The following is a 22131-nucleotide window of genomic DNA, read 5'->3' as shown; positions in this document are numbered from 1 at the left end:
GGACTTACGCCTGGGATTTCGATGCATCCTAGGAAGGGGTGAGGCTGGCTTCTTGGATGGAGGGCCCTGGCTGATGTAACAGTCTCAGTGAGGGTGACACGACTACAAACCCTGAAAACCTAGCAATCCCAGCCTTCTCAGGAGCTTTCTCAGTTTTTTCTCCTTTGAATGTTCAATCTTTGGGCCACCTGGCACCATTTTGGGGAATTAAGAAATAAACCATTTAAACTGTAACATAAATACATTTTTTAAACAAGGATAGCAGAATGCTAAACAAAGTGACACAGTTGGTCAGAGGCATGAATTTACTTTGCCCTCCCCTGATGGGTACGTGAGAGGGATGACTGCATGGAGTTCCAAGGTCGAGCAGCATCCTGGTCTGTAAAGTCACCTCCGTTCCCACCGCACCAACCAGCCAGAGGGCCGAGTGTGGTCAGCGCCGAATCTCTGGAGCTTAATTTCTACAAGTCAACACGCTGACTCCTAATCTGTCGAGAAGAGAGAGGCTGGCGTCCAGGAGCAGAGTGTGGCTGCTCGGAGGCTGGAGGCGTCCAGTGGCCAGGCGGCTCCTCACAACATGGACTGTCTGAGAGGAAACGACTGTCTTCAGGGTCTGAAGCGAGGGCCCTGAGTGGCGCAGGAATGCCCTCCACAGAGCAGCGCTGGCCTGGGCGGTGGTGTCCGTCCCCGGAGGCAGTCACTCTCACCGTAGATAATAATCGATTGCAGCAGAGAAAGCAGCAAAACCGCCACAACCAATGACCCCAGCATTTAAGCCAGCTGTAAAGCAAGCAGAAATGGCATTACCTGTGGTGACAAATGCGGGGCCAGACTGCATTCACAAGACATCTGCCTACCCACAGACGCAGAGAGAGCAGCTAAGTGCTAAGTCATTCAACCTGTCAGAGATCTGTAAGACTTCAATGAAGCCGTGCACATGATCTAACCCAGTGCTTTACTTACACTGTACATTCGTTTAACTTTTCTCATTCCAAAGAATTAATATTTCCAGTCTCATGAAAACAGCTCCTCACAGGCAGGAAACTGGTTAAGAAAACCAGCCCTTGGAATCAAGTGAAAGCATATGGCCTGCTCCTGATTTGTTTATGGAGTAAATTCCTGGGAAGGTGATCAAAGCAGTCCTAGAGGGAGCTGAGCTTCCCAAAGGCCCTGACAAAGCTGAGCGATGGGAAGACCAAAGGAAAAGTTACCCTCTAAATCATAAATGGCCGTTTGAGGAGCAAAAGCAAGTTTTTAATGATAGCAAATCATCCTGCCTCTCAGAAAAGGAGGAAACAGGCTGTTTGCTTTGGGTAAGTCAGGGCACAGCAGACAGAGAGTGGCCCAGCAATGGACACTGTTAGGAAAGTCAAGTCATTGACCCTTATATCACACTCTTGATGGGAATGCCAACAGGGAGAGTGGCAGGAAATTGGTTTCTTTCTTTGTTGTTTTCAGCTGATAATCCAACATTTCTTAAATGCCTATATTTGGCTTTCCATGGGTAGAAATCTAAGAATCCTCAACTGCAGAAAGACATTACTGTGACAACTTATAAAATTAAAACTGACAATTGTAGAGTATTATTAAGAAAAATGTCTAAATACTGGAAATGCATGAAGCTGAGAGTTCAGCATGGTATGTAGACAAATGGTCTTTCCATGGCTGAATGGGACCTAGCTATGCTTCCGTACTAGCCTGCATATTACCACACTCCAGGAATTACTGTGTATTCCAACATGGGGCAGTTCTTTTTCCTGAGATAGATCTAGATCTATCAGTGGTTCTCACCTCGGAGCAATTTTGCCCCTCAGGGGACATTTGGCCATGTCTGGAGACACTTTGAGTTCTCACAACTAAGAAGTGCTACTAGCATCTAGTGGGTAGAGGCCAGGGATGTGCTAAACATCCTTGAATACATGGACAACCCCCTTCCCCGCAGCAGATTTATCTGGTCCAAAATGTCAATAGTGCCAAGGGTAAGAAATCCTTAAATTTCCACAATTGAGTTGACACATAAGCAAACGTGATTCATTTGTCAGAGGGAAGAATACCAAGTGCCCACATATGCCTGGGGCTGTCCCTGGAACACTCATATGTTTAGAAATGTCAACTTCGGCATGCTGTCCGAGGCCACAAAGAAAACCACTCGAGACTTGTTTACCAACCTCTGAAACCAATGGCTCCTCCAGTGATGCAGCCACTAATGACACTGTTCTTCCAATCCGATTTCCCCCGGTACTGTGGGTGGAGAAGTGCAGTTTAGAGCCAAAGAAACACGCCAGACAAGACGATGAAGGGAAAACCAGGGTTTCTAGCTGGCCAATTTAGTCCCGCCCCAAGGAAACCTAATCTTTTTCTCTTTCGAAAGGATAGCTCCTAAAGTTTGAATGTGTTCATAGATGCTTCCTGCAGGTGACACCAGAGCACTGAAACCAAGTACAGCATTTGAGAAGTAATCCAAATCTCGTCTCGGGCTCCCCAGTAAATCTCGGGTTTAAGATCATCAACCAACTTTAAGCCCACAAAAAGAAGTCAAGAATCATGCAAGCCCAAATCATAAATACAAAAAGTTTACAATAGGGGCTATTTTATGGACATTCAATCTAGCAATTTCTGATCTGCTTTCTAATAACATTAAGAGTCTTTCTCTTTAGAAGTCATAAGACGGCAGGAGGCAAGGCTTTCGCAGAAGGCAGAGACACTTACAGATTCGACCAAACACTCAGTGCAAGAAAACATGGCGCCCACAATGGCAAAATTTTTGGCGTAGGACATTCCTCTCTGCCCCATGTCTTTAAGAACTTCTTTTGCTGTCGGAGTCCGGTAAGGATCCTTAGGGTCAAAGCCCACATTGGTATCAATGCCGGCGGTGAACACCCCAAATGCACCTCCCAAGACAAATCCTAAAAACAAACAGAGATGAGATTTCTTCGGCATGTTTTCTGAATTACTGCAACGGGTCATATTCAAATAGCACCTTCGGGTGGCCACCAGTGAAGAGGATACCCATCCCCTTGCCCCCCAAACTCTCCACTTGCCTGGCTTCCACATGACACAACCTAGGATCTATCTTGTTGACAGCTTCCTCTGTGTCTCCTCCTGGATTTCTTCCTCATTTCATCTTATCTTTCTCAAAATTCAGTCTTTACCCTCTGTTCTCTCTCTACACTCTCTCACATGTAACCAGTCACCCTTGAGTGCAGCTATCAACTTTGCAAATCACTCCCTTAACAATGGTAACATTCACAATAGTCATTTAATAAATACCATCTGCCAATTACTATGACATTTTATAGTTAGAGCCTCACTTATTCTTCACAATAATCATGTGAGGTAGGTATTTTTCCCCCCTCCTTTTTGTAGCTGAAGAAACCGAAGCTCAGAGAGGTTAATTAACTTCCATAAAGTCACAAAGCTACCAAATGGCAAAATCTACATTGCTGTCCACAGCTGACCTTCCTGAGCCTGCTGGACATTTCCATATCCATGATCCTCTCATTACCTCATGGTCAATCCGGTTGACCCTTGAACAATGCAGGATTAAGCATGCCAAGTCCCCCACAGTCAAAAATCCACATATAACTTCTGACTCCCCAAAAACATTTGTCCTAAGATCCAGTGAGGAGCCTGAGACCCAATCCCAAAGAGAAAGACAGCCTGGCTGCCACGACCACCAGCTGCGCTAACCACTGACCAACCACTGCTGAGGTGCCTGAGTGAGGGGGCGGGAGCCAGGCCATGTCAGGCCATCATAAATGGATATGGATTTTTAAGTCAAAATGACACCAAAGAAGATGTTTGTACATCAGACTGCCGTCAAGAACCCATGGAAATCTCTGCGCAGTGCAGGATGGAGAAACTAGTGTGAAGTGGTGGAAGGAGAGAAGGGTGCTGAGGCAGCCGATGTGACTGGCCCAGATGAAGTTCCCGTAGAGCCGTATGCTGCTCATCGGCACCAGTTCAGATGTGGCTCAATGGCAGATGCTGTGGACCTCCCCGTAATCATGCTGGGGAGGAAGGGAGCAGCAGCAGTGAAGGATATGACCCTCCTGCCACTGATGGGCAGTTCTTTGGGGCCCGGAGTCAGCTGGGCCACCCCACCCCCTCCCTCTCCCTACTCCCCTGTAGCCCTCAGTAAGGCGAAGGTTCCACCTTACCACGAAGGTTCCGCCTTCCACGTGGGACAGACCTCTGACCCTGGCTCACAGGCCTTTCCCCATCCCAACAGAATGCAGGCTGGTGAGATTGGGGAGATGAAGGATGGAGTCCCAGAGGGAGCACAGCTTCAGAGACCGGTTCATCGGAATCCAACTTACCATCCAAGGTACCACAGGGGACCTCCTTGCCCACAACCTGTCCCAACTCGGGGAAGAGGCTGAAGATAAAGAGAATCAGCAAGCGGCCATGATCCAAATCAGCCATCTGCTCGTTGGGGATACCAGCGCCTCTACAGCTATCGGCATTGCCCCCATCCTCCTAATGCTCCTTCACAAGATGGCAAAGAGACCGAGGCAGGGGACGCACCACCTGAGAACCCTGCTCCAGCCGAGCAGGGTAACACCAGGCTCCCCAGGCACCATCAGCAGTGACCTAAAAAATTAATGACCATTCAAAAAATAACACAAAAGGCAGACCACGGCCTTACCAACACCAAAGAGGCATCCAAGCAAAAGAGTGGAAGACTAATAACCAAGATGTGGACATTGAAATGTTTATGGTTACTCTTTACGAAAGACGTACAAAAGGAGAATTATCAGCCAGTGTTTCTAGCCATTTTTCCGGGAAAGCCTGCACAGAAGACAAAAGAGCAACCTCTGCAGTTTCAGCAACCATCAGATTCACATTTTTTCCTTCTTTTTACTGTTTTGGTAACATGAATGGAAAGAAATATTGCTCTGGCCCATTTGGCTCACTGGTTAGAGCATCAGCGCTCAGACTGCAGGATCATGGGTTCAATTGTGGTCAAGAGTGCATACCTCGATTCAAGCTCCTCCCTAGCCCTGGTCCGGGTGCGTGCAGGAGGCAACCAACCGATGTTTCTCTCTCCCCATCCCTTCCACTTTCTCTCTAAAAACAAAAAACACAACACACACACAATGGAAAAAATATCCTGGGATGAGGATTAACAAAAAACAACAACAAAAAAGAAGAAATATTAATACTACGTGGGATAACTCCGACCAAAGAAATCGATGCTTTATTTCCTGCCCAACCGGTGTGGCTCCTTTTCTGCTCATTTTGGATGCTGGTGCTAGATTTCCAAGTGTTGTAATTTAAAAAGAAATTTTATGGTCCTATTCATTTCTAGGATGAGGGGAGGATAGCATTTTTGTTTTGTTATGTTACTCTCTCTGAAAATGTGAAGCATGAAGTTCTTCAAAAATAAAATTTTTACCCTTGGGGAAAAAAGAATTTAGTTGTCCCTTGTTATCTGTGGGGGATTGGTTCCAGGACCCCCCACAAATACCAAAATCTGCAGGTGCTCAAGTTCCCTATATAAAATGGATAAATCAATGCACGCAGTAAGCCGACCACATCGTGGACTCCCAGCAGAGGATCGAGAACAGTCAGGTCTGGCCCGTGTGGCTCAGTTGGCTGAGCATTGTCGGGGGCACTGACAGGTCGCCAGTTCCATGCCTGGTCAGGGCACATGCCCAGGTTGCAGGTTCGATTCCCAGTAGGGGGCATGCAGAAGGCAGCCGATCAATGATTCTCTCTCATCGATGTTTCTATCTCTCCCTCTCCCTTCCTCTCTGAAATCAATACAAATATATTTTTAAAAAACAAAGAAAACAGTACAGGTATTTACTGAAAAACGTCCATGTATAAGTGGACTCACACAGTTCAAACCCATGTTGTTCTAGAGTCAGTTGTATATGTTCAATGAAATCATGGGCACCTGCCCTCCAGACGTGCTTGCTTAGGTCTCCTTCTTCCCAGTCACTCCAGCTACAAACCTCAGGGGCATTTCTGACTGTTTCTGTGCTCCCCGCTACAACGCCATGCCCACAATTATCATCCTAGTCTAGGGCCTTTTTAAATATATATATATATATGTAAAATTTATTTTATTTTATTATTTATTTATTTAGAGAAAGAGTAAGGGATGAGGGGAGAGAGAGAGAAACATCAATGTGAGAGCAGAACATTGATCGGCTGCCTCCTGCACAACCCCTACCCGGGACTGAGTCCAAAACTGGGGCATGTGCCCTGACGGTGAATCCAACTGGCAACCTTTCAATGCACAGGAAGACACCCAAGCAACTGAGCCACACAGGGCAGAGCTAGTCTAGGGCCTTTATCACTTCCACCCTGGAGCACTACAAAGACTCATTTCAACAAATATTTAAGTGATGCATCAGGGTCAAGCACAATGATGAACAAGGACCCAGTCCATACCTCATGAGCTTTCAGTCTAGCAATTTTCCTCTATGGTCTCCCTCTCCACACTTTTCTTTCCTTCACCACACTCCATCCTGCATCACTCTCATTACCACTTGTTACTCTCAAAAAAAAAAACATCAATTACTGCCCTAATGCCTATAGGCCAGTGGTTCTCAACCTTCCTAATGCCGTGACCCTTTAATACAGTTCCTCATGTTGTGGTGACCCCCGACCATAAAATTATTTTCGTTGCTACTTCATAACTGTAATTTTGCTACTGTTATGAATCGTAATGTAAATATCTGATATGCAGGATGTCTTAGGCGACCCCTGTGAAAGGGTCATTCGACCCCCCAAAGGGGTTGCGACCCACAGGTTGAGAACCGCTGCTATAGGCAAAAAGCCCAAATCCCCTACCCGACCCCAACTTGAAATGACATTTCTCTTCCTCTTTGTTCACCCCCATTCTCTCAATCCTTCAAGATACTGCTCCAGTCTCCCCGTCTCTTGTGGTTTCCCCCAAACAAACAAAAAGCTTTCTCTTTCTTCTTTCTACTGTACTTCACATTTGCACTCTATATTCGTCTGTCATTCTCAATGAGATTTCAACTCATCTGCAAATGTGGTCAATCTCTTTACCCTGCACTCAGGAGGGGCAGTGTACATTCTCAAATCCTCGAAAGGTTTAAAAAAAAAAAGTCAATTCTAGACTTCTTTCCCCTTTGTTCACTGCTGTCTAGTCACACTGGCCACAATGGCCTTTCTGTTTTCAAACCTCAAGCCAGCCCTGGCCGGTGTGGCCCAGTTGGTTGAGCGTCCTCCAGTGCATTAGAGGTCGCCAGTTCCCTTCCCCGTCAGGGCACATGCTCGGGTTGCGAGCTGGATCCCCAGTAGGGGGCGTGCAGGAGGCAGCCGATAGATGTTTTTCTCCCTTCCTCTCTAAAATAAATAAGAACATCTTTAAAAAAGACACAACTCAAACCAGCTCCCGCCAGACCATTGCACTTGATGTTCCTTATTCTGCAGCATCCTTTCCTCCAGATATTCTTTGCTATATAAATACTAGAGGCCCAGTGCACACAATTTGTGCACTAAGGGGGTGTCCCTCAGCCCAGCCTGCGCCCTCTCCCAGTCCAGGAGCCCTTGGGGGATGTCCAACTGACCCATGGCAGTCAGACATCCTTAGAGCTGCTGTGGAGGCAGGAGAGGCATGAGCCCGGCTCAGGCCTTCTGGCTGAGAGGTGCTCCCCCTGTGGGAGTGCACTGACCACCAGGGGGCAGTTCCTGCATTCAGCGTCTGCCCCCTGGTGGTCAGTGCGCATCATAGTGATCAGTTGTTCCGCTGATTGGTCAATTTGCATATTAGCCTTTTATTATCTATATACATAAAACCTAATGTGCAAATTGTCCCCTCAGTTCGACCGAGAGCGGAACAGCTGGAAGGCCCTGATCAGCCCTGATGGCCGGCCAGACCTAAGGATCCTACCCGTGCATGAATTTCGTGCACTGGGCCTCTAGTATAGGACAAGAATGTTAGCTTCCAGAGAACAACCCTCTCTCCACCGCCTGGCACGTGACAGCTGCACCGTAGCAATTTACTGAAAGGATGATTATTTTAAAGTGAGCGAATGAACGATGAACGAAGCCAACCATTTTATAACGTCCAGGCCCCGACCCATAGTACCGATTCTCTGATCCAATTTCCAGAGTCTAGACAGCGTGGCTGGAGTTCCCCGAAAGAGACGGGGGTGCAGTCAAGGTCGAGGCCCACAGGCTCCTCTCCTCCCAGGCGCCTGGTCGTGGCAGAGGACCCCCTGCCATCCAAACCCTCCGCCTCCCACGGGACCCCCCGCTTTGCCTCACCTCCCACGCAGGCCAGCGCTGCCTTGAAGGCGCAGCTTTCCATCGCCTTCTCGATCATCTTCTGCTCCTCACTCTTGGTCGGACTCGGGATCCCGCCCAGCATCCCGGGCTCCAGGAGCCTGGGCTGACGCTTGTCACCCACCAGGTGCTGCAGAAGAAGGCTGTACTGCAGCGGGGCTTCGGCGGAGCCCGCCGCCTGGGGCGCGGAGCCGCCGGCGCTGGGGGCGGCCGCCGCCATGACTGCAGTTGCCCAAGAGACCCTGGCGTCGTTCTTCCCGCAGCAGATTCCACAAACTTCACGTCGGGGCCTTACGCGCCTACCCACTGTGCCGCAACGGCAGATTCGCCACCCGAGCAAGTCCGAGGAAGCTGCGGAACTCAAGTCCGTTCGTGCGCGCCTGGCAGGAGAACTATCACGTCCCCCCAGAGCCGCTTGTGAATACTGAGTCAGGTTTGTACAGCATTCCCAATGGCACTGACAGACAAGATTCAGATTCACCACAGCGCCCTCATCGTCGCGGTGCCTACCGGGATTTGTAGTTCTAACACGTACACCTAAGACATTTCCCAGGAAGCCTTGCGCTGGCTCGCGTCCCCGGGTCCTGGGAAGCTCTTGACCCGCGGGGGACGCAGCGGTAGCGCGCCTGCAACGCTGCAGTGCGCCGGGACGCCGGCAGGAGGCGCCTCGCCACTGCCCTTGCAGTCTATTCCTTGCAGGTGTGAGATGAGAAGTGCTTAGCATGGTATAAATGTATGGAGTAACTGTTTTGTTCAATAATTAAACATTTGATGAGAGAGGGGGGACAACAAATCAGTGACCAAGTGAATGAAGCTAACCAAGCGTAGGAAAAATCAGGGACTGTGACAGGAAGTGGAGGTGACTGTGTCTGGATGGAGAGCTGGTTGTTGTCAGTGAAATTAGGCATGTGGGACTAAAATTGCCATGAAAAGCCAAATTTACCTTATGTTGAACCAGTTAAAGTGTTTACCAGCTTGCAAACTCAGAGCCTGAGGTAAACTGAGGTAGTACTATGTATGAACCCAGAAAAAAACTTTTGTAGTTTTTACAGTACTAAAATAGATCACAAATTATTGTGTTGATCCAGACTAGCATGGATTTGGGCGTATCCACTAAGAGAAACATACATGGAAACAGAAGGCAGTGAGGATAGCCAGTCAACATAGGCAGCATTCTCTGTGCTGCGGAGCATAGCATACGATTCACCTTGCTTTTGTTCCAACCAGGCCACTGAAGGAGCTAGTCCTAAGGTCCCCAGGAAGAGGACATTTATTGGCATGAGGTGACAGATGGGATAGAGCTTGGCATTTCTAACTGTAGAAGACTGAAGTAAAACAGAAGGTGTGGAGCCTCCAGCCATAGGGTCTTGGGGTTTAATGGACAGCAATTGCCTAATAGCAACCACAGACTTTGGACCAGCTCCCCACATGCAGCTCTGAGAAACTGCAGGTTGCTCCCCTCTGCCTCCAAGACAGGTCATTTATCAGAAAAATCTATCCATATTCATGGAGGAGAGGGGCCTTGGCTAGGTAGGGTGCTGGGCTCGCTGGACCAAGAAAGACTTAGTCCATGCAGATGCTCAATACCATCAGTTTACATAGGTGGTTCTCAATCTCTAGGGGGCATCAGAAGCACCTGAAGAGATTGTTCAACTCTTGATTGCTGGACTCAGGGTTTCTGATTCTGGAAGGTGTGGGATGGCGTGAAAATATGCATATCCCAGGTGATGCGGATGCTGCTGGCTGGGGACCACATTTCGGGAACCACTAGTCTACATCATTGTCTACAGTGACCTCTCACTGAAAGTAGATTCACACTACTCAGAGCTCCACTGAGACGGGGCACAACTGTTCGGCTCACTGAAGCCTGGAGTACATCATGGGCTAGGGTCCCACCGCGGGGTAGCAGTGGGCCAGAGAAGAAGGGAAAGGTGGCACATTGCCAATTTCATCTCTAATCCCAAAGTAAGTTTCACTTGCTCAAAAGGCTGGTGTTCAAGAGTTTGGGCCAATTTTTAAAAAATGTGTTTTTATTGATTTCAGAGCGAGGAAGGGCAGAGGGAGAGAGGGATAGAAACATTAATGATGAGAAAGAATCATAGATCAGCTGCCTCCCGCATGCTCCCCACTGGGGATCGAGCCTGCAACCTGGGCTTGTGCCCTGACTGGGAATTGAACCGTGACCTCCTGGTTCATAGGTTGCCAGTCAACCACTTAGTCACACCAGCCAGGCAGTTTGGGCCAATTTGTTGTAGAAAAAATTTTAAAAAGCCATTGATTCCTACCGGTCTTTTGTGTAGCTCTGAAGAAAGGAGCTCAGCTGCACAGATCCGGCAGCAGCCCATGGCCATGTCCTGGCAGGTGAGGCCAAAATTGGAGCTTGATTGGTGAGGAGGCCTCGGGGAGTGTCTGCCCAGTGGAAGACCTGGATGGAGCACAAAACCAGTGACGATCCCTTTCCCACACGCCACCTGCCAGAACATAGAGCTTTCTGAGTCTGCTAGCACGTTCGCAGCTGAAGGAGAGCCTGGACGTGCTCTGGGTTGACAATGAGCTTTTCTAGGAGTGGAGCAGCCGGAGTGCGGCTTTGCTGGGACATGGAACAGGCGGGGTGAGTGGGGGTCTGTATTTTTTGTTATAACTCCTTTTTTTCCACATGAAAACATTCATGATTGAAGTTTTTTTTTTTTTTTTAATTTTATGTACGAAGAGCTAGCATTGTCTCTGCAGTCAGGTAGATATGTCTTGAATGACCCATTCAAGGAAGTTCACTTGCTCCAACTTATGAAGCCCGTATCCTTCCTATCCGGACACAAACACTGGCAGCCCATATCGAGGCCGTATTTCCGGCTCAGACCTGCCCGTTTGAGCCGACGCAGCAAGAGCAAGAGCCCTGGCCAGATTCTCTCCAATGGCTCCAGCAGAGCTGCTGGCCAGCCATCTTGCTCTCTCAGGTGCCACGAGGCAAAAGCTTGTTAGAACTTCTTCAGCTAGCCACACTGAGCCACCTGCCACTCGAGAGGGAGCCGTTCACCTGCCGGGAACACAGGCAGGCAGGCCTCTGGCCAGACAGCAGAATGAGAACCTGCTTGGGCATTGCTGCCTCATATGGACAAGAAGAGTTTGTAGGACTGAGCGTAGGACCGGGACTCAGCATGCTGAAGCCAACCTGGGTTTTAGGGGGAAACTCCCATCTCCACCCAAGAGAAGGCACTTGGGTATACGGTGGGCTCCCTGAGGTCTCAGGGGGCAGCACCAGGATGAGGGTTAGCAGGGAACCCTCTGGGCTGTGAATTGGGAGCAAAAGGACTGAGGGCTCATGCCCCAGCAGGAGGCCTCAGAAAGCAAGGAACAGCCTGAACAACACATCAGGAGAGCAGTTAGAAAAAAAGTCAGATCTCCAGGTCAGTCCGCACCCCCACCCCGAGGTCAGGGGAGCAGATCTGAGAGGCAGACTGGAGCGCTCCCTCAGGGGGTGTGGCTCTTACTGTGCTCCCACAGGCAGGAGCTGTGCTGGGATCCCCGAGTTTGGGTGGACCGAAATTAGACCTTATTGTCCTCCTCAAGCCCGCTCTTCCTGTTTCCTGTCCGGGTGAATGGTGCATCCATGCTCTATTGGACTTAGATGCCCTGCTTCCTGCATCCCTTACGTGCCTTCTAAATAGCTTTCAAATCCCCCCTTCCTTTGTATACTCATTGCCGCCACAGCCATATCTGGGCTCTAATCATTTTTCACTTAATAGAATCAGTTGGTCTTCATGCCTCCTACCTTGCTCTTCTCCAAACCACCCACAGAGCGATCTCTCAGCACAGAAACGTGATTCTGTCCCTGCTCAGAATTCCCCTCCGTGCCAGGACAGAATCTAAACACAGTGTGTTGCTTTTATAACACGTGCCCAGAAAGACACTTATGTTTCAGTCCAAGTTTAGCTCTTAGTCGAACATTTCCATTCCCAGTTATCTCTTTTGGATCTAGAAGTGATGGCTCAGAATCATTCTTTTTTTAAAAAAAAAAATATATATTTTTTTTACTGATTTTCAAGAGGAAGGAAGAGGGAGAGAGAGAGAGAGAGAGAAACATCAATGATGAGAGAGAATCATCGACTGGCTGCCTCCTGCATGCCCCCTACTGGGAATCGAGCCCACAACCTGAGCATGTGACCTTGACCCGAATCAAACCCGGGACCTTTCAGTCCGCAGGCTGACACTCTATCCACTGAGCCAAGCCAGCTAGGGTGCTCAGAATCATGCTTAATAACCTGTGCTCTTTCGTGTTTGAGATGAGTTTTTGACTTCGTGTCATTTCTTTGACTTGTGTCCTGTCCTCAGTCGAGTGTAAATTCTTAGAAAATATTCATTATTATTATTATTTCTTCATTCTTTTTGCCTCTGACCTGTGATAGCCATGATGAGAGCAAAAGCACCCTGTACTGTTTCCAGTGACAGAGCCTTAGACTCCAGCCTGATTCTGGTGGGCGGTTTTCATGTTCTGGAGCAGATTTCTCCCTCAGCATCCATGTTTGGGAGTTTTATTTACTCGCCCGTACCCAACAATCCAGATTTGCTTGCTATCCCTTGCGCTGTTGCTTTGGCTTTGCTTACGAACGTTATTGGAGGTTTGGCAAACAGTCTGGCAGTCTGGTGGGTTGCTAGGACCGACTTCAGACTTGGTTGATGAATCAGACACTTCGGCTATATCTGCAATAGGAGCGCGTGGATGGCAAGTTGTGGTCCTGAGATTTGATCTGAAAAGTATTGGAGGCAAATAGAAATATGCATTCTGATTTTCTAGCTCCTTGCACTTCTGACTCAGAAAAAGAGTTAGGAGGCTTCAAGAACTAGACTCCTTCTGCTTTTCTGGGAGACAAAGTGAACAGTAAAATGAACAAGAATGGTTACTTCCCAAAATTACATATCAAGTTGGTGTCAGTACAAGCCCCATACTTCTGCTGTAACCCTTCCTTCCCTTCCTTCCTCTCTATCCTTCTCACGTCTCACCTCTATATTTTGCTTCACTCACCTCTCTATCAAGCAATTTCCCTTACTAGTGGATCTGCTGCAAAAGACCAGCCTTTTCAAAAGGAAAAGATAAAACAGATGTAAGAACTGTAAAATAGCATTCATCTACAGGTAAAATCTTTTACAGGGAACTCTCAATTAGATGGAATACAATGTTTTGTTTGAATCAGTTTTGATTCCAATGTTGTCAATTCATTTTTGAGCTATGGGATTTGGGAAGCTTTTATATTACAAAAATGTTCATTTTGTGCTAGCAGTTTTGTTATACCAGAATTTGAATTTTTGTGTGTGAGACATTTTTTTCTCTTTCATTTTGAGATGTCCTGCTGTCCTTCAAACCTTTCTTCCTCCACTTGTAGTATGTGATCTTTTGAATAAGTCCTATTTGAAATTTCAAAAAGTACTTTTTTTCTTGGATTGGAATTAGAGCTTCCATATTTTTCTCACATCTATTTCCTTCAGCTCCCTTCCCCAAGCAATCTGTTACTATTTCTTACATGCCTTTCCAGATAAATGTCATGCATATGTAAACAGTATGTTTGCATATGTATTTTTCTCCACTTAAAAATTTACAAGCGGTAGCCTAGTATGTCCTCCTATTCTGCACCTTACTTTCTCTTGTGCTGCATCATAGAGATGTTCCATGTCAGTGTATGTGACGAGTCCAGGAACCAAGGGGTGGAAATGGGAGTGTCATTCCTCGCTGCTTCTTCCCCAGGTACCCACTAGCAAATTTTGTTTCTTGTTCCTACAAACTTAGGTTTTGCTTAATTCCAAAGGGGAAAATGCTTCCACCAGGAGGCACAACGATGATTCCATTGCACTGGAAGTTAAGACCCAGCCACTTGGGGTTCCTCATAGCTCTGAATTAACAGGCAAAGAAGGGAGTTACTATGCTGGGTGGGGTGACTGATCCTGACTACCAAGGGGAAATTGGACTACTAGTCTACAGTGGAGGAAAAACAGAGCATGTCTGACATATGGGAGGTCTCTTAGTTACCATACCCTGTGATTAAGGTCAATGGGAAATTACAACAACCTAATCTAGGCAATTCCATATATAAATTCTGGAGAATGAAGACTAATAAGTGTGCAGAGAAATCTCCTTAATTCTTTTCAATGGCCAGATTGTATACTTAATGATGAAAGTGCCATAACTGAATCATCCTCTTTGGTTCACAATTAGCCTCTTCCCTGTGTTTTTCTAATTTCACCAGTGTATCAATAAATATCTGTACACATACATCTTCGTGCACAAATGCTACTATACCTGAAGACCAAGGAATGTGATTTATGAATCTTAAAGATGATATATATATATATATATATTTTTTTTTTTTGCATGTTTTGTATGACATCATGTACCGTAGAATGCCATTTCCCAATAGGAAAATGTTGTGATGGTGTATGTTCTGTACAATGTCAGGCATTTTGTAGCTCCTTAATAATTATTTTAAAACAATAATAATTTTCAGAATAGCCAGTCAATTTATGTAACATTACTAACTAAATACCAGTAGTTATATATATATAACTGGTACACAAAATTCATGCACGGGGAGGGGGGTGGGGGCGTGCGGGGGGAGGAAGGCAGAGAGGGTGTCCCTCAGCCCGGCCTGTACCCTCTCCAATCTGGGACTCCTCAGGGGATAACTGGCAGTCGGACATCCCTCTCACAATCCAGAACTGCTGGCTCCTAACAGCTCGCCTGCCTGCCTGATTGCCCCTAACTGCTTCTGCCTGCCAGCCTGATTGTCCCTAACTGCTCCCCTGCTGGCTTGATTGCCCCTAACCACCTCTGCCTCAGCCCCGCATCCAGAACCCAGGATTCCCTCCTCCAGCCGACCACAGGCACCTGGGATCCAGGCTTTCCTCCCTCTGGTCAGCCATAGGCACCCAGGCCGGCTGCAGCCGCAGGGGATGGTGGGCAGGTGGCTTCGCCTGGGCTGCAGCCGCAAGTGCTGGCGCCCAGGACTGCGGGGTGGGCGGCTTCTCCGTCTACCAGGCTGTAGCCAGCTGCAGGTGCTGGCGCCTGGACCGCAGGTGGGCGTCTTCTCCATCTTCCCTGGGATGCAGTGTGGGCGACTTCTCTGGCTGGCTGCGGCCTGGGATCATGGGGCAGGAGGCTTTTGGTCTCCCTGGCTGCAGCCAGCCTCAGGCGCTGGCGCCCGACTTCTCCGACTCCCACAGGCCTGGAGCGGCTGGGGGGCAGGGCTGCTGCCATCTTTTCAGGTTAATTTGCATACTCACTCTGATTGGCTGTTGGGCATAGCAGAGTGATGGTAATTTGCATGTTTCTCTTTTATTAGTGTAGATTTTTTTATTTATTTCAGAGAGGAAGAGAGAAATAGAAACATCAATGATCGGAGAGAATCATTGATCGGATGCCCCCTACACCGCCCCCTCCCCGCCACACTGGGGATCAAGTCCGCAACCCGGGCCCCCGACTGGGAATCGAACCATGACCTCCTGGTTCATAGGTTGATGCTCAACTACTGAGCCACACTGGTTGGGCAGGACATTCTTTTTAAGTGTGTCTCTTGATCTACATAAGCAGAGAGAGTGCTTTCAGTAACCCAAAGGATGTTGGCTATTCTTTACAGGAAGCCCAATGAGTCTCCTTGGGCCTCTTGTAACAAACACCCACTAGAATTATGATTTTGGAGTCATTTCCATTGCAAATCCCCTCTTTCCACGCCCCTTTAAAAGGCAGCTGTGATATTTGGCTTCTAACCAAGGCCTGCTGCACCAACAATTCTCTAAATTTTATTTATATTTCATGTGCAGCTTGCTCAAACTCTCACTTTCCCAGGTGCCAGATGCTGGTTTGGACACACTCCAGTGGAAAGTGCTTTCCTGTAAAATAATAAAAGTGAAATGCCGAACAAACCGCCTCTTTATATCAGGCTTGCTCCTGGTTTACCAAAGTTAAGTACTTTAATAATGACTTCACTATTTTCCCAAATTTGCAATCCCCCAAATTCCCTCTACACCTACCTCCACACCAAATTGTCCTTTGGCTTCCGTAGGATATAAAAGCTTATCGTCATTTCATATTTCTTCAGTGTTCATTTGAAAATGTTAGAGGAATCTATCTGTCTCACATGCTTTCAAGGGTGCCTGATATAACCCACCCACAGGTATTTCAAACATGATTTGGGTGAGAAGATAAAGCATGAATGTATTTATAGAATTTTAAAAGATATCAAATAATTTAATGTCTGTTTTAATAGCTTTAACATGTTGTTTTATATATACACTAGAGGCCCGGTGCACGAAATTCATGCATGGGTGCAGTCCCTAGGCCTGGCCTGCGATTGAAGGGTGAGCGTCTGGTGTGAAAGGGCAGGTCCCAGCTGACCTCTGGGCCCTGGCAGCACCTGGGCCCTGGGCAGCACCTGGGCCAGGGCCCCCATGTGCCCCCGTCTGCCTGAGTCACGGCCCGAGTCCCCACACGGAGATGCGGTGAGTGTGGCCCAACGCTGCGGGCCAGGGCACAGCATGGGCCTCTGGGCCTCCCAGTGGCACAGCATGGAAGCCGGGTTGGCAGTACACTCTTCCAGTCAGCCTTGCACACTGCTCCTGCCAGAACCCATGGGGAACCCGACTGGCTCTTATGGTCCTGGTGGTTGTGGCTCCGCTATGTTCCGCACCACCCCCTGATGGTCAGCGCACGTCATAGCAAGCAGTGGAACTGCTGGTCGAACAATTTGCATATTAGGCTTTTATTATATAGGATATTTTTATTGATTTCAGAGAGGAAGGGAGAGGGATAGAAATATCAGTGTTCATAGAGATTCACTGATTGGCTGTATGCCCTACACTGGGGACCCAGCCTGCAACCCAGGCATGTGCCCTGGCAGGGAATCGAACCATGACCTCTGGTTCATAGGTTGAAGCTCAATCACTGAGCCATGCTGGCTGAGTGCTTTAACATGTTTTCACCAAAAAGTGATGCTTTCTGTGTTTTATAATACAGTAGGTCCTTGGGTTATGTTGGAGATCCGTTCCTACGGCGCGACCTAACTCGATTTTTGCCGTAAGTCGGAACCCATTTACATAAGCACCTACGTCACTCACAGGGAGCACATACACAGCAGTAATGAAGTGAAACAGTAAAAAAAATTTTTTTAAAGAAACATAACAATTCCTGACCTTTACTTGTGGTAAATAAGTAATAAAAAACATAAAGAACATATGTACAATACGTCGAAATGACAGAACTTTTTTTTTTTAAATAAATAAATGGGAGATGGCGATGTAACCACGAAACAAACTATGCTGAGTCCGACGTAACCCGAGGACTGTCTGTAATACCGTCCCTGCAATGGCACAGAATTTTGGCATGACTCTCTGAAAATTAACTCAGAATTTGCCTTTGTGATAGGGTTCTTCTTGCTTAAAGGCAGTCCTCAATTCAGAGATCCTATTTGTGAAGTGAGCAGCAATATTAAGTAGATACTAAGGAAATGAACATAATTTTTTAGAGATTGCCAGTTCACTCTTGGTTTTCACCTCCACTACCTGCACACGTTTATGTGGTGACATTTCACTGAGCTGGAAACCAGTAAAATTCCTGGTTCTATCCTAGAAAAATTGAGAACCTTAGGCATGAAAATTTGTGCCAAAAGCTTATGGTTATAACCCGGGGTTTACGTGAACTCTGTAAAGCGTGCTGTGATTTGCGTGTGTGTTTGTGTGTGTGTGAAGCGGCTATGAAATAAAATTTCGGCTTGGCTGCCAAGTATCTCTTTTCAAATAGTATTGGGCTCTGTAGATCTCATTTTCTTTTTCACTCTTTCCATTAGATGGCGGTAAATAGCCAATAAATAACTTCGGAAAGACGGGTGGAAGGCGGTGAGAAGAGCGGGTTTTTTTTTTTCTTTTTACCGCGTTGTTGGTTTCTGAGCGGACACACATTGAAGGTCATAAGTGGCGGGTGGGCGTGGTACACATTAAATTTTTCGTGTGTGTGGCCGGAAGACTTGCCACAGACCACCCGTTTAATCCATGTTCTCTCTAAGCATAGGGTAGCATCTTGCCAATTGGGGGGAAAAAAAAATTCCCTAGAATTTTTCTCAATTATCAGCATACCTGGTATAAGGGATGGAACCATTCCGAAGAGCAGCCCGCACTGATTTACATGTATGCATGCGGCATCTGTAGCATACATTAGTGGAGATGGCGACCGGCCGCTGCAGACTGTGGACTGAAATCCCACAGTATGACGTGCGATCAACCCACACGTATTATGGATCCCCCACGTGTGCCTAGCACCAGATCAGAAACGACACAAGAAAAACAGTAATCCTCTTAGAGAATAGAAAACACACACACACAGCAAAATAAGTGCCGCGCAAGACCTAGCCTGAGAAAATACTTGTCATGAAGGTGGTGAGTCCTACAAGCCTTCCAAGGGAGAGGTCAGTGGGGGACGAAAGGGCCCAAGGGTTATGCGTTGTGCAGGGAGAGAGGGGAGAGGGAGGAATAAGAAAGGGTAAGAGAACTCGGGTGGGGGGACCGTGGGAATCTTTGGAGAAGTCGGGAGAGAACTGAGAATTGGGGAGGGAAGGGTAAGGCTAAGTCCAGCAGCCCTACGAGGGCGGGCTCAGCGGACCCGTCTTTCTTCCTTAGGCCCCAGGCATTCCCGTCGGAGTGGAGCGTGCTGGTCAGCTTCCACGCCGGGGCTGTAAGGCGGCGCCCAGGGCCCGGCGGCCGCGGACAGTGCTGGGGCGGACCGGGCAGCCAGGGTTGACCACGGAGGGGGCGTGGCTTGGGCGGGCCGGAGGGGGCGTGGCGTGGGCGGGCCGGCGTGGGCGGGGCTCCCCTCGTGTGGGCGGGGCTCTCCTCCGCCCGCCGTTGCTGCCGTCGCCTCCGCCCGCCGCGCGGACCGAGGGAGCGGGTCGCCGCTGCCTGCGCGCCCGGTGCCGGGGCTGCGGTGGGCCAGGATGTCGGGCTTCCTGGAGGAGCTGCTCGGCGAGAAGCTGGTGACGGGCGGCGGCGAGGAGGTGGACGTACACTCCCTGGGCGCCCGCGGCATCTCGCTGCTCGGGCTCTACTTCGGCTGCAGCCTGAGCGCCCCCTGCGCGCAGCTCAGCGCCAGCCTGGCCGCTTTCTACGGCCGCCTGCGGGGGGACGCGGCGGCCGGGCCGGGGGCTGGAGCCGGAGCGGGGCCGGGGGCCGGGGCGGCCGCGGAGCCGGACCCCCGGCGCCGCCTGGAGATCGTCTTCGTGTCCTCGGACCAGGACCAGCGGCAGTGGCAGGACTTCGTGCGAGACATGCCGTGGCTGGCGCTGCCCTACAAGGAGAAGCACAGGAAGGTGAGCGGCGCGGGCCTCGGCGGCGCCCCCGGCCTGGGCGCACACCCCGCGCGTTCCCGGGAGCCGGGTTCTCGCCGCCCCCCACCCGCCAACCCACCCGCGGTCCGTCCCCTCTGTCCCTTCCTCCATCTTTGCACGCAGTGCCCCTCAGTCTCACCTTCCTCTGGCTGCGCCGCCCCCCATCCCGGGACGCCACCGCTTGGGTCTCCTGCGGGGCAACTCCTTGGTGCCTATGCCAGGCCGCGCCCGAGGGGGGAAGTTGGACACCCTTCGGCCCCCCCAAACCCGGCTTGCGTCCTGAGGAGTCGAGAGCCCTGTCTGCACAAGTTGGGAGCCTCCCGTAAGGGGTGGCTGCGCAGGGGGGTCCTGACTCTGTGACCCCTACCGGGCAGAGTTGCGCGGGGGCGGGGGGGAAGGCCTCTTGGTCCCTCAGTCACTCGACCCCCCTCGGATATCTGTAGTGGGTGGGGGAGGGCGCTAGCCCCCTACCCATAATGCCCAAACCAGGAAGTTTATTTTCTTTTCCAGAGAAATCTGCTTTTCTGGGACCTCTCCCCCTGGGACCCTGGACCCAGAGGCCGAGGTCAGGCTGCCCTGCGCCCCGGGGGAGGCGGCCGCTGACCACGGCTTTGGGCAAGAAGGGAACTCACTCCCCTCCCTTTCTCACCAGCTCTGCACCCCGGCCTGAACTAGTGGCCACCCAGGAGCTTGTCCTTGTCTGGCTGTCCAGCCATCCTCTGCAGCTTCCTCCCAGGCACACGAGCAGACCCGTCCCTGCAGATCTTAGTTGCTTGGTTGGTGGGCCACTGTCGTCTTGGCATGCTTCGCATTAGATGCTGAACTGATCCCATGGGTGCGGATTGACCGGCAGAACGAGGGTTTGGGGAAATGTATACTTCGCTGTCAACTTCTCATTCCTCCCAGTTTGCTGCTGAAGTTAGGTTGGGTTTTTGAGTGTATCTGTTGGATGAAGATGTCTGTTTTAATAAAAATGAATTCAGGAACTTTTGTCATGAGTCTACACAAAAAGTTTTGGGGTGCTCTTGCTTAATTCGTATGCAACGTGTGAATTCAGCCCCTTCCCTTTCTGAGAAGCTCAGTCTGTGGACAGGAGAAGGGCTGTTCGGGGGCCTGTAGGTTCCTCTGGGGAGGATGGTAATGGCATGCCATGTGTTTCTTCTGTGTGTATAGATTCTTGTTGAGAAGCATGATTTAGATTTAGTGAGAGCAAACGGCTTATACTGTGACCCCAAATGTCTCCAGTAAATCATCCATCCTGAAGCAGTGTTAAGGTACAGACTTGGGATTTAAAGGATGAAATACAGTTTAACAAATGCAGCTTGTACATGTAACACTGGAAAGACATGGGCTCACGAACCACACAGAGGCAAAACCTGGCATTTTAGCCTTTTTTTTTTTTTTTTTAGGTGATTTTGCCCATCTGTGATTTATATGTTTGGTAGTGCATTAGTATGAATGGTTAGTCCATTTTTGCTTTACAATGTGGAACCCTTTGTTTCCTTAGTGGTTGTTTTTATAGGCCTTTTGGGGAGGAATGATCTTCAGAAAGTGATTTACCAAGTAATATTTCCATCCTTATGACAAGTGTCTGTTATAGACCAGAGTCTGTGTAAAGTCATGTCCTTGTTGGGCAACCCCGGCGACTGCTAGCTTTTGCAAACACACAGTAATGATAAAATGTGACAGACCTAGCGCCTACTGTGGTTTTCACAGTGGGGAAAATGAATTCGTTGGAGAGGAAAACTGTGGAGCAAATTGAGATGTTTCGACCATGCTTGAAGCTTTTTCTCGAAAAAGAATATTTGATATGACATAGGCCATGCCTGCTTCTCTATGCCCTGGCCAGTCCCTTTGCATAAAAAACGTGGTCTAGCCAAAACCGGTTTGGCTCAGTGGATAGAGCGTCAGCCTGCAGACTGAAAGGTCCCAGGTTCGATTCCGGTCAAGGGCATGTACCTTGGTTGCGGGCACATCCCCAGTAGGAGCTGTGCAGGAGGCAGCTGATCAATGTTTCTAACTCTCTATCTCTCTCCCTTCCTCTCTGTAAAAAAATCAATAAAATATATTTAAAAAAAAAAAAAACGTGGTCTAAGGCCTTAGCCCAGTGGTAGGCAAACCGCGGCTCACGAGCCACATGCGGCTCTTTGGCCCCTTGAGTGTGGCTCTTCCACAAAATACCATGGCCTCAGCTTTTGAAGAAGTGGCATTAGAAGAAGTTTAAGTTTAAAAAATTTGGCTCTCAAAAGAAATTTCAGTCGTTGTACTGTTGATATTTGGCTCTGTTGACTAATGAGTTTGCCGACCACTGCCCTAGCCTAAACCTGTTAATTCCACCAGGATGAGAATCTGGATGACACAAGGCAGACCCTCAGTTGACAATATAGTTCAGAATGCTGCACATGCCCAAACCATGGTGCGTTCGTTAGTATTTAAACATTTTATTTTTTGCTCAGAGTTTTTCTGTGTACTTAGTTCTCTAAAACAAGTCCAGTTTTGAGGCTGT

At 48.9% G+C, this 22131-nt stretch overlaps 2 protein-coding genes and 1 pseudogene across 3 annotated transcripts in view; 2 read left to right on the top strand and 1 right to left on the bottom strand.

Moving 5' to 3' along the window:
• Positions 1–287: 287 nt before the first annotated feature.
• TIMM22 (translocase of inner mitochondrial membrane 22) lies at positions 288–8552 on the bottom strand. Its single transcript, XM_008147862.3, has 4 exons — positions 8251–8552; positions 2710–2906; positions 2169–2241; positions 288–780 (listed from the first exon to the last, which is right to left on the bottom strand). Exons 1-4 carry the CDS (start codon positions 8486–8488, stop codon positions 704–706), a joined length of 585 nt encoding a protein of 194 aa, XP_008146084.1. The 5' UTR covers positions 8489–8552; the 3' UTR covers positions 288–703.
• Positions 3509–4592, top strand: LOC114233792 (Y-box-binding protein 3-like; annotated as a pseudogene).
• Positions 8553–19140: 10588 nt separating the features above from the next.
• The window catches only part of NXN (nucleoredoxin), a 147940-nt gene continuing 144949 nt past the window's right edge, over positions 19141–22131 (top strand). For both annotated transcript variants that reach the window (XM_054708950.1, XM_054708951.1), the window contains exon 1: positions 19141–19607. In XM_054708950.1, coding sequence (XP_054564925.1) covers positions 19236–19607 — 372 coding nt within the window. In that variant the 5' untranslated portion in view covers positions 19141–19235. The remainder of the gene's footprint in view (positions 19608–22131) is intronic.

The sequence above is a fragment of the Eptesicus fuscus genome, chromosome 20 (genome assembly GCF_027574615.1).
Source record: "Eptesicus fuscus isolate TK198812 chromosome 20, DD_ASM_mEF_20220401, whole genome shotgun sequence".
Taxonomy (NCBI): Eukaryota; Metazoa; Chordata; class Mammalia; order Chiroptera; family Vespertilionidae; genus Eptesicus; species Eptesicus fuscus.
This window is presented reverse-complemented; position numbering and strand designations above follow the sequence as displayed.